Source organism: Psammomys obesus, unplaced genomic scaffold, assembly GCF_907164565.1.
Source record: "Psammomys obesus unplaced genomic scaffold, mPsaObe1.curated_primary_1811, whole genome shotgun sequence".
In the NCBI taxonomy this organism is placed as follows: Eukaryota; Metazoa; Chordata; class Mammalia; order Rodentia; family Muridae; genus Psammomys; species Psammomys obesus.
In genome coordinates, this window is record NW_026592710.1 from 8,605,680 (window position 1) to 8,621,854 (window position 16,175).

General features: G+C 43.9%; 1 protein-coding gene across 1 annotated transcript; it reads left to right on the top strand.

Moving 5' to 3' along the window:
• Window positions 1-8,487: 8,487 nt before the first annotated feature.
• Window positions 8,488-10,882, top strand: LOC129682645 (uncharacterized). The gene is given in 4 exon segments (XM_055615077.1): window positions 8,488-8,540; window positions 8,961-9,907; window positions 9,910-10,650; window positions 10,653-10,882. Coding segments are annotated over 4 exon segments (1,971 nt in total).
• The last annotated feature ends 5,293 nt before the right edge of the window (window positions 10,883-16,175 follow it).

Genomic DNA, 16,175 nt, shown 5'->3' on the forward strand with positions numbered 1-16,175 from the left:
AAACACACCCTCTAGTCATGTTTGGTTTATGAAAATACCAATATTTAGATGGTTCAGAGTTTATAGTCCCCCAATTATGAATCTTTAAAAGCTTATAAAGTGACTCTGGACCTTTTAGAACAAGAATCAGAGATACAGACCTATTTGGAAAGCTTTGCCCACATACCTATTAAATTTTAGGAGAGTTTATGTGTTCTCCCAAGATATCATTGAGAATAATTGTCACAGTAAATAGTACACCTGCTAAGGAAAACAGTATGGTGAGTCCACCACCAAAAAAAAAGAAAAAAAAATCAAAACTGCTGTGTGATCCATCTGTATCAATCCCAGGTGTATACCCAAAGGAAAGGAATTGGCATATAACAAGAGCTTTCTGAATATTCATATCAATCGAGGTAGTATTCACAGTAGCCAAGCTCTGGAGTCAGCCTGTCAACAGATGAATAGATAGAGAAAATGTACATAGTGGATACTTACACATCCATAAAGGAAACTGAATGAAAATGACATCATGTATAGTGAAAAAAGAAAGACAAGTATTGTCTGTTTTCTCTCAAGAAAAGATAGTGTAGAATGGTAACAACACTTTGGGGAGGGGGAAGAGAAGAAGAATATAAGGGTGTGAAGAAAGAGAAGGCAGCATGGTGGAAAGGGGTAATAGGGAAAATAAATGCAACCAAAGCATAATATATGCACATATCAAAGTGTCATGTACATCCATGTACAATTAATATACAAGTTAATTGGAGGTGATGAAAATGAAAAAAATCCAGCTGGATTCTTATTCTAAACTCGTTTACTTTATCACATGTGGGCAACTGGTCAGGTGTGTCGTGGGTTACCCCAACCTAGATACCTGTAGTTTTGTAGACAGAATTGGTAAGTTGAGTGTTAAAGATGATCAGCTGTAGATTTCCCCCACCCCTGGCATCAATTAAGTCACAGTGGCTGAAGAAAACCACACTCGTGTCAAAGTTTGCCAGAATCCAAGATGGTTTGGCTAGGTGGACCAGGGACCCTTCTCCCTGGTCTCTCCTGGTTTTGTTTTCTTGGAAATGGAGGCACTGATGGCTTTTGATCCAGGCTCTTTGAAAGAATGGAAAACACCACTGGAAGCTCCAGATAATCCTTCTTGGAGTATATTTACTGCCCAGTATGACACACAGCAAGGGAAAAGGTTATGCAGGTGTGTTTGCGTGCAAAAGGCTGCAGTTCCCTGAGGCCTGGTTTTCTCAGCTGTGGTGCAACTTTTTCTTAATGAACTAGTCCTATAGGTTTCCGGTCATAGCAGATAAACATCTGATATGATCCTGAGAATAAATATGGACTTCCAGTATTCTAAAATAGACTATCAGTGAGTCTCATGTAAGGGAGAAATTCATGTCTAAGAACCAGAGGGTAAGCTATTTCTATTAATAAAGGAGTCTACAATCCATTTGTATTTTTGAGTTTCATCTAAACCTAAACATACAACCCCACCTTTATATGTCAGGGTCCAAAGTTAGTGATTCTGTAGACACACCTGCCATGATAATTCACCAAGATACATCACTCAATTCTGCATTTAAATTCCTGCAATGTCCTTTACGTGGCTGCAAAATTTGAAAAATTCTTTTACAACTGTTATGGAGCTTTCAAATTTTCAGTTCACCGGGGAAGAAAATACTTACTTTTTTTTTTCTTTTTCTCTTGTGTTTGTGTAAATCTAGAAATCAGGGACACCACATATAGCTCATTGTCTTCATACCAAGTACAACCATCAGCTGGAGAAACACTTGTCCTCTCAAGATGTCTTTTTTTTTTTGTTAGGACTTTAACCAAATTAACCATTTCATTAACTGTGAAGCTACCAACAGTCATGTGTTACTATTACCTAATTTCCACCTGACAATGTGTTACTATTACCTAATTTCCACCTCAGCCTTGCACTGAAAACCATAGGACATCCTCTGCTATATGCTCCAAATTATGTTATACAATGTATCCCCTAGGTACCATTGTTGCAGGTAACTCCACCAGAGAACACAGGAATATGCTTTAAACCAAGTGGAAAATCTTTACTCTCACTGGTTGGCAGCTGCGTGAAGAACTCACCCAAACCATTGCACTTCTGACTCTTGCCATTCTTGACTTTTTTTTGCACAAATAATAATAATAAAAATAAAAATAAACAACTTCCTGAACAGAACACCAACAGTACAGGCTCTAAGAGCAACAATCAATAAATGGGACCTCATGAAACTGAAAAGCTTCTGTAAAGCAAAGGACACCGTCATCAAAACAAAGCGACTGCCTACAGATTGGGAAAGAATCTTCACCAACCCTTTATCTGACAGAGGACTCATATCCAGTATATATAAAGAACTAAAGAAGCTGAAAAGCAGCAAACCAAGTAATCCAATTAAAAAATGGGGAACAGAGCTAAACAGAGAATTCTCGATAGAGGAATATCGAATGGCAGAGAAACAGTTAAAGAAATGTTCAACGTCATTAGCCATTAGGAAAATGCAAATCAAAATGACCCTGAGATTTCACCTTACACCCATCAGAATGGCCAAGATGAAAAACTCAAGTGACAACACATGTTGGAGAGGTTGTGGAGAAAGGGGAACCCTCCTCCACTGCTGGTGGGAATGTAAACTTGTACAGCCACTCTGGAAATCAATCTGGCGCTTTCTCAGACAACTAGGAATAGCGCTTCCTCAAGATCCAACCATACCACTTCTAGGCATATATCCAAAAGAGGCTCAAGTACACAATAAGGACATTTGCTCACCCATGTTTGTAGCAATTTTATTTGTAATAGCCAGAAGCTGGAAACAGCCCAGATGCCCCTCAACTGAGGAATGGATACAGAAATTGTTGTACATCTACACAATGGAATACTACTCAGCAGTAAAAAACAAGGAAATCATGAAACTTGCAGGTAAATGGTGGGATCTGGAAAAGATCATCCTGAGTGAGCTATCACAGAAGCAGAAAGACACAAGGTATATACTCACTCATATAGACATATAATATAGGATAAACCTACTAAAATCTGTACACCTAAAGAAACTAATCAAGAGGGAGGACTCTGGCTAAAATGCCCAATCCCCATCCAGAAAGGCAAAGAGGATGGACATCAGAAGAAGGAGAAACATGGAACAGAACAGGAGCCTGCCACAGAGGGCTTTGGAAAAGCTCTGCCCTGCAGACTATCAAAGCAGATGCTGATACTTATGACCAAACTTTAGGCAGAATGCAGGGAATCTTATGAAAGAAGTGGGAAATAGTAAGATCTGGAGAGGACAGAAGCTTCACAAGGAGAGCAACAGGGAGAGCTTCACAAGGAGAGCAAAATATCTGAGCACAGGGATCTTCCCTGAGACTGATGCTCCAACCAAGTAGCATGAAGATAACCTAGAACCCCTGCACAGATGTAGCCCATGGCAGTTCAGTCTCCAAGTGGGTTCCATAGTAATGGGAACAGGGACTGTCTCTGACATGAACTAATTGGCCTGCTCTTTGATCACCTCCCCCTGAGGGGGGAGCAGCCTTACCAGGCCATAGAGGAAGACAATGCAGCTACTCCTGATGAGACCTAATAGACTAGGATCAGAAGGAAGGAAAAGAAGACTTCCTTTATCAGTGGACTTGGGGAGGGGAGGTTGGAGGGAGCTACAGGAGGGATACAAAGTGAATAAAGTGTAATTAATTAAAAAATGTAAATAAGAAAAAAAAACACATCCTGGTTTGACACACTTCAATTATCAAGAAGAGTTAGCAGTAAGTGGAGCTACAGAAGCCAAGAAAGCAAGGTTAGTACATTCAGGAACTTTCCTAGAACTATGACCTATGATGGATTACATCTTTGTTTATGTTTGTGCAGGTGTTGAGGACTATAAGCTAGGTTCTTCAGTCAAAATGGTGCCTCTAACAGTTGTGCTAAAGTCTGGGGCCTGTTACACCATTGCTGATACTGATACCATATCAGTTATGTTCATACAGGAGGAAGAAATCATATAGCAATTTGGACAGATAGAGCTTAATAAAAACTTTTAAGCTAATACAAAGGTTAAAAGCAACAGATACTTAAATGAAAAAAATGAGCATTTCAAGGAACACAGGAAGCACAGATATAGGAATGGCTGTTCTTCCTTCTGTGATCTTGGCTTCAGTGAAGAGCAAGCTTCCACGCTCACTGTGCCTCAGAAGCATGGAGGTGCTGTATTGATGCAACACTCTGGAATGCAAGCAAGGTCTTCCACAGAAAATCTTCTGCCAGGGTACACCATTGATTGGCTGTGAAGTGGTTGGCAGGGATATGAACTGTTCAAAGGACACTGGTAAGACAATGCCTAGAGAGAAACCTTTGTAAGCAGGAACCAAATACTCCAGTCACCTCGACTAGTAATTCAAAGGCCCATGTCTATTTCATGGTGTGTGAAATGAAGATTGACAGTGGGAATCAATACATATATAAGTTGTGAAGACATCTCCATAGATACATGTAGACTAAAAAGTAGGAGATAAATTTCACAGAACATTCAAGTTAATCTCTGTGGTGATGGTCAGGGACTTGATGATCTATGGAAGTTTCCAGTATCATACTCCTCAAGCTAGAAGAGCAGATTGTAGATCTTATACCACTGAGCATAATATTTGATAGGCCTCTTTATATTTTCTTTTGGCTCATAGATCTAATTTAACACACACACACACACACACACACACACACACATTGACTTGTGGTATTTGAGGTCATTCTCTTATATAAAGTCTCTATGACAACTTTGGCATCTTGGAGAAACAAAGAGGTAAGCACAACTTTGACCACAATGTATCTTTCACATTGCCAAAGAAAAACCTATCTTTGTGAATGTCTATTTAAAGAGTCTTTATCTAATGTACAACATGAATTCTTCTATAATAACTCACAGTGCTGTAACATGTGCCTGCAACAGCTCTCCCAAACGGGTATATCCTGGAAGTTACATTATAAACTGCTTTCATTTCAAAACAGCAGATAACAATTCAGTGTTACATTGAGGGGGTCATTCTAAACAGGCAACTGATAAAAAAATACTCATAAAAAATTCTAAAGCCATGACAGTAAGTAGATCACACAAAGAAAAACAGCCATCCACAATACAAGGGCCAAAGGGAGAAGGCAATGGAGCAACATCTCATTCATCCTTGGTGGGGAACGTGCATATTCAGTGCCTCCGAGATTCTTCATGTCCGGACCTGCCTGGACCCACAGCATTAATCTGGAGAGGCAGGAGAATTCTCAAACGCTAGCTTCAACAATCATACAGCTATCTGTTGAGTCAAGTAGAAAAATCTGAATGTAAAGGCTTCGCAAACCAAGCAAGAGAAGACCCCAGGGATGGCCAACGCTGTAGTGTGAGCTCCTGTCCCACTTGCACTTGTGATCTAGCAGCTGCACAAACATGTACAGAGAGTCGTGATGTAGCCGCTAGGATCTGGGAATGAAAAGAGCCCTTCTTTACAAAGAAATGCTCTCCTTTTGTTTTTGGTTTTTTTTTTGGGGGGGGGGAGGGGTTGGATGCCTAAATTATTAAGAGAAAGCGTACTTAGAAAATAGAAAGAAGAGAAATTACACTTTCTAAATAGTTTAGAAAAGTGGGCCAATGTATAAGCTACTTGGCTACAAGCTAGGGGTGGGGTCTCTTGTAAGAAAAGTGCAGTTCCTCATTAAAGGAAAAATCATCCCATCTATCTCTTTAGCATGGCTTAGGAATCCACCTCTCTAGGATGAGTGGCCCCTTGTCCAGGTGATTGACCCTCCTCAAGTAGGATGCTAGATTCCACCAAGACCAGAGATACTAGTTTTTTGACTAGAAGCTTTTTTTTCTTTTTTTTTTTTTAAGATTTATTTATTTATTATGAATACAATGTTCTGCCTGCATGTACACCTGCACACCAGAAGATGGCACCAGATCTCATTATAGATGGTTGTGAGCCACCATGTGGTTGCTGGGAATTGAACTCATGACCTCTGGAAGAGCAGCCAGTGCTCTAACTCTGATCCATCTCTCCAGCCTGAGTTTTTTTTCCTTAATAGTTCTTTATTGCTGTTCTAACATACATGAGTGAGAGTCAACTTAATAGTAATTGCAATGTTTTTCTTTTCCGTCCCTTCTTTCCTCCCTCCCTCTCTTCCTCTTTTCCTCCCTCCTTTCCTTTTCTCTCTTCTTTCTTAGTGTGTATATGTGTGTGCACGTACACATGACAATATTAGGACTGAAGTCCTATTTATGTGCTAAGCCTGTGCTCCACCAATTTACCCACATTCTTTTAGAAGCTTTATTTAGTTTTGTGTAGATATTATGTAACACCAAACTACTGTAGCTGAGTTTGTCTCAATTGTTTTAAGTTCACCTATGCTGAAGTCTCGTGTGCTAGCTCTCAGTGGGTAGGAACACTTGATGTTTAAGAAAAAAAAATAACCTGGGTTCTAATTCCCAGGATCCATGTAAAAAGCCATGTATGACTGCACAGCATGGTGAGGAGTGGAGAGGAGTGGGGATTGCTGGTTCCAGGTGAGTGGAAGATCTGTTGTCAAAGGAATAAGGCAAAAAAAAAAATTATCATGCACACAAAGAACCCATTACTGTGAAAATCTTTTTTTTAATTTAAGTTTTTATCTTTTGTCTTGTCTTATCTTGTTTTTTGTTTTGTTTTGTTTTGTGTTTATTATTGTTTGAGACAGGGTTTCTCTATGTAGCCCTGACTGTCCTGGCCTCACTTTGTAGACCAGGCTGACCTCAAACCCATGGATATCTGCCTGCCTCTGCTCTCCCTTCCCCCCAAGTGCTAGGACTAAAGGCATGCATCATCACTCCCGGCTCATATTTTTTTTTTTAATTTTAATCACTTTACAGCCTGATACCAGCCCCTTCCCCTCTACTCCCACTCCTGTCCTCATGACCCATCCCCCCATTTCCCTCTCTCCTTCTTCTCAGAGAAGAGGGTTCCTAAGGAGTACCAACCCACCCTGGCACCTCAAGTCACAGCAGGACTAAGCACATCCTCTCCCACTGAGGCCAGACAAGGCAGGGAAAAGGGATCCAAAGGCAGACAACAGAGTCAGAGACAGACCTACACCCGTTGTTAGGAGATCCACATGATGACCAAGCTGCACATCTGTCACATATGAAGGGGGTCTAGGTCCAGCTCCTGCAAGCTCTTTGGTTCAGTCTCTGTGAATGCCCATGGGCCCAGGTTGGTTTACTCTGTGGGTCTTCTTGTGGTGTCCTTGAACCTTCCAAATCCCTCAATCCTTTCTCCCACTCTTCCACAAAACTTCCGAGCTCAGGCTATGGTTTGGCTGTGGGTCTCTGTATCTGTTTCCATCATGTTCTCCTTTTGAGAAACACTTCTTAGTTCCCTGTTGGTCTGTGGTAGAGAGCAAACACCTGGTAAATGGATGACTAGGTGGCCATACAGCCTGTCTTAAAAGCTATATTGCTGTCAAAAAAACTAACAAACAAACAAACAAAAAGCAAAACAACAAAAGTACATGTACAGAATTCTGTACAAAAATAAATTTACTGCCCATCATTTTGGTGGCTGTGAAATCCAGCATCAAGGCTCAGGCATGCAGTGAGGCCCATCTTGACTCATTATCCATGGGGAAAGGGAAAGGCAAGAGAACCTGAAAGGATAAAATACAACTAAGAGCCTCAAGTGTTCTCATCTCTGAACCAACCCATTCATGAAGGTGAAACCCTCAAGACCTCATTACTTTGCATGGTGGCCCTGAGAAATGAATTTGCTAGCACATTCTAGGGACACACTCTGGCTGTGTGTCTCCCTGATCTCCCTGCATAAGCTGTCGCCTAGTCTGCCGAGCCTGCACGGCTCTACATCTGGGTACATACATTAATGTATTGGTTACTTTTACAGCATTGTGATCAAATACCTGACAAAACAACTTAAGGGTGATGTTGGCTCTGAGTTTCAAAGGATCTGGGTTCATTAAAGCAAGAAATGTATAACAGAGGGACTCAATTTGTGGCGGTAGATGTGTGGTAGGGACTGTTGACATCATGGTGAACCAGGGGCAGAGAGAATGAGACAGTAAACCCCTGGGAATAATAAAACCCAAAAATGCAGAAGGTATTGAGGGACCACCTGGGAATGAGAAACAACTGTGATTATTTGAATTGAAGCCAAGTGCAGAGAGCTCTTGAAGGGTGGGGTGAACTGTTCTGAGAAACAACCAGCTGTAAACTATCTACAGCCAGCTGTAAACTATAGAGCAAAAGTGACCTGATTTTCAGGTATAAAAACCCTGTGCTTTGCATGTTCTGGGTCGTCTCCTATCTTTGGAGGGGCAACCCTATCGTGATAGCAATAAAACCTCTTGCTTTTGCATCGAATTTTGGTCTGTGAGAGTTCCTGGGAAGGGCACAATCCTGAGCTCCTGAGCAGTGAGACTCCAGGGCTTACATTTTGGTGCATTGGCCGGGAAGCAGCATGCCCCTTCCCCAACCCTCATCAAACTGGACTGGAGGTCGAGCTCAGAACAGGTTAGTCTGATTTCTGGTATACCACTCTGTATCTGTTTAGGCACCTATCTGGACCTTTTTGGTTGTCTGATCAGTCGTTGTGATAGACAGACGTGTTAGAATATTGTTTGACTGGGAACTGGAGGATGCTCCAGATTCCATCTGGGGAGGCTAGGTCTGTGATGGTCCTGCTCCCATCTGTAGGAGACGGCCACCATGAGGCAGCCTCTCCGTCTGGGGATGCTAGGTCCATGATGGTCCTCCTCCCATCTGTTTCTCAATCAGAATTCTGTGGTACCACCCATAAGGGCGTCCTTATCTGAATTGCCTATCGTGTTCTCTTTGTCTCTATCATTGTTGTTTCTTTGACTTTCTTGATGATGACTTTATTATGGGACAGACTGTGACTTCTTTTTGACCTTTCACCTTTTTATCCACCAGCTTTTCCCCCACTAATCCCCCAGGAGGTCTGCAGCAGGGTGCCATCAGTCCCTCCACATTGCCAGATTCTGAAAGCGACAGTGCTGCCAGCAGTCCCTCAGCACCACTGCAGTCGCCACCAGATTCCGAAAGTGAACCCCCCTTTTCCAAAAATCCCCAAGCTCTAGCTGATTTGTTTGAATCTGTCCTATTGTCACACCAGTCCACTTGGGATGATTGCCAGCAACTCTTGCAGGCCCTCCTCACTACTGAGGAATGGGGACGGGTCCTCCTTGAGGTGAGAAAGAATGTGCCAGGAATGGATGGGAGGCCTTCCGTCCTCCCTAATGAGATTGATAATGGCTTTCCCCTCACCTGTCCCAATTGGGATTACAACACACCCGGAGGTAGAGAACGCCTGAAGGTCTACTGCCAGACTCTAATGGCGGGTCTCCATGGGGCTGCTCAAAAGCCCACCAATTTGACGAAGGTAAGAGAGATGGTTCAGGGGCTGGATGAATCCCCCACAGCCTTTATTGAACGGCTGATGGAGGCTTACAGCTGCTTTACAACCTATGACCCTACCTCAGATGAACATAAGGCAATGGTGACTATAACCTTTATAGACCAGTCAGCCAGAGATATTCGTAGAAAACTCCATAAAATAGAGGGTTTACAGGACAAGTTGTTGAAGGATTTAGTGCAGGTAGCAGAAAAGGTTTTCTACAGCAGGGAGATGGAAGAAGAGAAAGAGGAAAGAAAGCAGAAAGAACAGGAAGCAAGAGAAAGAGAAAGGGATAAGAGGCAAGACAGAAAGTTGACTAAGATCCTGGCCACCATAGTGCAGGAGAGTCGTAATGATAGGGAGAAAGTTCCTAGCAATTGGAGGGGCCCTCTGTTTAAGGATCAGTGTGCCTATTGCAAGGAGAAAGGACACTGGATCAAGGATTGTCCAAAAGGAAGAAAAAGCTGGTCCACTTCTTGGTGGACACTGGCATCCAGCATTCTGTTCTGTTACAAGACTTAGGAGCTAAAAAAGAGAAAAAATTGTGGGTCCAAGGAGCCACTGGATGTAAACAATATTCATGGACTACCCGAAGAAAGGTGGACTTTGGAGTGGGCCAGGTATCCCACTCATTCTTAGTTGTCCTCGAGTGCCCGTACCCGCTGTTAGGGCGAGATATCCTAACAAAGAGAGGGGCCCATATTCATTTTAGACCAGATGGCCCACAGGTGACAGACAATAAAGGGGATCCCATTCACATGCTGACGATTCAACTGGAAGATGAATACCGCCTGTTTGAAAAGGTGGTAAGTCCAGAAAAAGACGTTGACTGATGGCTATAGAGACATCCCAGGGCACGGGCTGAAACAGCTGGCCTAGGAAAAGCAGAGAAACAGCCCCGAGTTCAGATAGAGCTGAAGCCTCAGGCTACCCCTATCTCGGTGCGACAATATCCGATGTCTAAGGAAGCCCGTAACGGGATCCACCCTCACATACAGCGGCTCCTTGACCTAGGGATTCTTAGAAGGTGCCAATCCGCCTGGAATACTCCATTGCTGCCAGTTCGGAAGCCTGGGAGCAACGACTTACAGGACTTGCGCGAAGTTAACAAACAGGTCACGGACTTACATCCTACTATGCCCAACCCGTATAACCTGTTGAATTGCCTTCCCTCTGACAGGGTTTGGTATACAGTCCTGGACCTTAAGGATTCTTTTGTCTTCAACTTAGCCCTAACAGCCAAGACATTTTCGCTTTCGAATGGAAAGACCTGGACTCAGGGGTCTCGGGCCAGCTTACATGGACCATATTTGATGAAGCCACCGGCTGTTGCAAGAGCTGGGTGACCTCCACTACAGAGCGTCGGCGAAAAAGGCCCAGCTCTGCAGGAAACAGGTACACCAGGGTTTTGCTGGCTGTAGATTCTGGGATTTGCTGAGATGGCAGCCTCTCTGTATGCCCTTACAAAGGGCAACAACTCTTTCATCTGGGGAAAGGATGAACAAGCCGCATTTGATAACAAGCCTTAATGTCAGCCCCAGCATTGGGACTCCCTGATGTGACCAAACCCTTCCATCTCTGTGTGGCCGAGAACTGGGGAATGGCCAAAAAGGGTGCTAACACAGAAAACTGGACTCTGGAAGAGACCGGTAGCCTATCTATCCAAAAAGCTTGATTCAGTAGCGGCAGGATGGCCAACCTGCCTGTGAATAGTAGTGGCAGTGGTGGCACTAGTAAAAGATGCAGACAAGCTGACTCTGGGACAGGACCTCACCATCTATGCTCCGCATGCCCTTGAGAGTGTCATAAGGCAGCCACCTGATCACTGGCTCACGAATGCCCGAATGACACATTACCAGGCTTTGCTCTTGAATAACGATAGAGTCACCTTTGCCCCAGTGACAGGGCTAACTAAACCCTGCCACCTTATTGCCGAATCCAGAAATCCAGCCCCCGGAGCATGATTGTTTGCAGGTTCTAGCAGAGGAACAGGGATGGTGAAAGGACTTGAGATTCTGGCTTTGCTCAATGCCTTGTTGCTGCCCACCAAGGTAAGCATTATTAACTGCCCGGGACATCAGAAGGAAACTTCCAGGGCAGCAAAGGGGAATAACATGGCCGGTCAGGAGGCTAAAGCAGCCTCCAGAGGAAACTCTGGTACTGACTGCTGAGCTGCCCAGAGAAGAACGACTAAACTACTCAGAAAGTGACTTGAAGCTAATACAGCAAAAACGGGATATTTGACACCGATGTGGGGGCATGGATTGACTCCAAAGATAAGATCATTCTACCACAGAAAGACACTGAGTAACTCAGATGCATAAGTGGACTCACTTGGGGCCAAAGAAATTGGCTGAAATTGCCCGCCAATCCCAGTACTGAATACTAAACCTCACCGCTCTGACTGAGAGAGTGGCTCGGGAGTGTAAACCCTGTCAGAAGGATGGGTGGAAGCTTTTCCCACAAAGAAAGAAACCGCTCTGGTGGTAGCCAAAAAGATTCTAGAAGACATTTTTCCTCAGTTCGGTATTCTAAAGATAATTGGGTCAGACAATGGGCCGGCCTTTGTTGCTTAGGTAAGTCAGGAGGTGGCCAGGTTTCTGGGGCTCGATTGGAAATTACACTGTGCTTATAGACCCCAAAGTTCAGGACAGGTAGAAAGAATGAATAGAACTCTAAAAGAGACTCTCACCAAATTGACCATGGAGACTGGCGGTGACTAGGTGGTGCTCCTTCCCTTGGCCCTTTTTAGAGTCAGAAATACTCCCTCCTTACTGGGTTTGACTCCCTTCGAACTACTATATGGGGTTCCTGCTCCCCTGACTCTTCTTGGGGACCCTCTTGACATAACTAGTGGTAACTCTGACTTGTTGTCCAGGCGGAAAGGACTGCAGCTTATTCAGAAAGAAATTTGGAGCAAGGTTGGCAGTGCATATGTGCCTGGGTCCTTGTAGGTGCCCCATCAGTGATCTGGTATGTGTGACGACACTGAAGCCAGAATCTGGAACCCCAGTGGAAGGGTCCTTATTACGTTCTGCACACCACTATACCAACTGCCGTCAAAGTAGAGGGCATTGCATCTTGGATCACACATTAAGCCAGCTCTTCATCAACCTGCAGACACCTGGAAAGTCCAAGCCTCCAGCAACCTGCTAACACTGAAAATCATCAGGGACAATAAACTCTTCGACCAGTACTCGCCTTCATCAGGGAATGTGTAAATGCAGTTTAGGTCCTGATGCTCCAGAGACAGTATCAACCTCTCCCTGAGGTTGATCCACAATTTTAGGGTTAAAATTGAGGCAAAAAGAAAAGGGGGGGATGAGGGGCCACCTGGGAATGAGAAACAACTGTGATTATTTGAATTGAGGCCAGGTGCAGAGAGCTCTTGAAGGGTGGGGTGAACTGTTCTGAGAAACAATCAGCTGTAAACTATCTACAGCCAGCTGTAAACTATAGAGCAAAAGTGACCTGATTTTCAGGTATAAAAACCCTGTGCTTTGCATGTTCTGGGTCGTCTCCTATCTTTGGAGGGGCAACCCTATCGTGATAGCAATAAAACCTCTTGCTTTTGCATCGAATTTTGGTCTGTGAGAGTTCCTGGGAAGGGCGCAATCCTGAGCTCCTGAGCAGTGAGACTCCAGGGCTTACAGTATACTGTATCTTATAGTTCGATTCTCAATCCAAAGGTTCATAAGCTTTCCAAAATAGCACATCAGGCTGGGAAATAAGTATATCAAATATGAGCCTACAGGGCCATTGTAGGTTCAAGCAATAACATTCCATCCCTTGTTCCCAAACACATGATCATAATTCTTACTGTGGAATGCATTTAATCCAACCTAAGTGTCCTCAGTATCTTCAGAGTTCCAACGTTCTCCTGAAGCCAAGTCTAGAGTATCTACAGGGACTTCAGGCAAGTTCTTCAACAGTAAGCACCTGTAAAATTGAAAAATAGCCCTCGGAGGGGGCCAAGATGGCGGTGCCAGGAGAACACTGCGTCTGAGGAGCAGGACAACATTTTCTGTACAGCGACCAAGAGACTGAACTCTGGGCCCTAAAACAACAGCGATCGTGTTTCCCAGGTGAGAGGAAACCCCCATGGTGTGGGAATCAGTCGGGTCCACTCTCAGGTCACCCAGTCAGAACCCGGAAGAGATCCCGGGTTGTACAGCCACTAGGTCGCTGGACCAGAGCCACACGCCTGCGTGTCCCAATTACCTTCCCAGGCTGAACAGTAGGCACAAAAACACCAGAGACTGCAAGTTCCAGTCGTGAGAAAACCCATGGGGAAGGAAAGTAGCAGGACTGGCCACGGGTCATGCAGTCTTTCCCTGGAAAAAGTCTCACAGACCAGAGGGTACGAGCCGCCATAACTGAACTGGGCTCCAGCCGACAGAGCCAGCATGGAGAGTGGCTGTGCACCCAGCTCTCTAGCACAGACAGAGCTGTGCACCCTAGTGCAACAGAGACTGGGAGTCCCTGTCAGGAGAGGGCCCCACAGGGAAGGAAGGAAACAGTGCTGACTTGGGCCACCCAGGCTTTGCCTGGGGAAGGTCTCACAGACCGTCGGGTATGAGCTGCCATCACTGGTCTGGCTCCAAGCCAGAAGCACAGAGAGTAGTTGGGCACCAAGCTCCCGTAGACTAGCAGGCGAGCACGCACACTGCCAGCTCAGAGACCTGCTTTGTACCAACTATTCCTCACAAACAGAACTGTGTGCCCCAGGACACCAGAGACTTGGAGTCACTGTCTGGGGAAATCCTCACAGGAAATAAAGCAAAGGGGACAGACTTAGACCACCCAGTATATGCCCAGAAAAGGTCCTGTAGACTGACCCAACCCAGGGACCTGCTGTGCACCAGATAGCCTGCTGTTGCCAGGCGAGCAGTACCACCTGCCACAGATTACTGCTTGGGTACTGGGGCACAGAGCCCAACCTCAGACCTACAAAAGCCCGGGATCCCCGAGATCAACCCCCAGATAGTGCTCCAAGGTTCAACCAGTTATCCCTAACAAAACCAACCAAACCAGAGGACACACAGGTTACAGCAGCAGATCACTAAATTCACAGCAAGAAACGGGGCAGCTGTCTTCAGGACTTCTCCAGGTGAGAGGAGAGCCCTCTTGACTAACAAGGACCACAGTTACCATTCAGGTCTCTATGCCTGAGGTGAGCAGTGGCATAGAAAAACACCAGCCATCCAGTGACTATACCCCAAAAGCTGAGAAGGCTTTCTTCAGGAAAAAACATCTTCCTGCCAAAGGGATTCTCTCCACCACAGGATTCTAGGAACCACCAGAAATCAACTCTAAACACCTAAGATAGCCCAATGGGTAGAGGCCAGCGTAAAAGTTCAACCAACAAAAGCCAGAGCAATATGGCATCTCCAGAACCCAGTTATCCAGGGGCAAGTAGCCCTAGACACCCCAGCAAATTGATATTCAAGAAGATGACCTTACATCTATGATCATGAAGAGGATAATAGAGGAAACAAATAAAATGCATAAAGAAATGAAGGAAGATAAAAACAAACAGATTATGGCCATCTGTAAAGAAATAGAGGAAGTTGCAGCCAAACAGTTTGTGGCCTTTAGAGAGGAAATGCTTAAATCACTGAATGAAAGAAAAGAAACAGAGGATTGTTCAAACAGCTAAAGAAATTGGTGGGAAAATAGGAAAATACAGTCAGACAGGTGAAGGAAATCAACAAAACGGCTCAAGATCTGAAGATAGAATTGGAAAAATTAAAGAAAACACAAATGGAGAAAATTGTGGAGAGAAAGAACTTAGGGAAGAAAACAGGAACTACAGAGGTTAGCATAACCAATAGACTGCAAGAGATGGAAGAAAAAAATCTCAGGTGTGGAAGATACAATGGAAGAAATAGATGTATCTGTCAAAGAAAATGTTAAATATAAAAAATTCATGACACAGACCATCCAAGAAATTCAATACAACATAAAAAGACAAAACCTAAGAATAATAGGAGAAAAAAAAGAAGATTCCTTGCTCCAAAGACCAGAAAATATTTTCAACAAAATCATTGAAGAAAATTTCCCCAACTTAAAGGAGAGACCAGTAAGAATACAAGAGGCCTACAGAACACCCAATGAATTAGACCACAAAAGAAAATCCTCCCGCCACATAATAATCAGAACAGTGAGTATACAGAACAAAGAAAAAAATACTAAAAGCTGCAAGGGAAAAAGGCCAAGTAACATATAATGGCAAACCCATTAGAATCACACCTGACTTTTCAACAGAGACTATGAAAGCCAGAAGGGCCTGGACAGATATCATGCAGACCCTAAGAGAACACAGATGTCAGCACAGGCTACTATACCCAGCAAAACTCTCAGTCCTCATGGACTGAGAAAACAAGATATTCAATGACAAAAACAAATTTCAACAATACCTACACACAAATCCATCATTACAGAAGACACTAGAAGAGAAAATAGAACCCAAGAAAACTAGCTACTTTCAAAAAAATACAGGAAATAATTAACTTCACTACAGTAAAACAAAAAGCAACCAAGCACACAACCTTATGACCACAGCCAACATCAAAATCAATGGATCTAACAGCCACTGGTAATTAATCTCTTTCAACATCAATGAACTCAATTCTCCAAAAAAAAGACACAGACTAACAGATTGGATGCATAAACAAAATCCAGCAATCTGTTGCATACAAGAAATACACCAAAAAAAAAAAAAAATATAT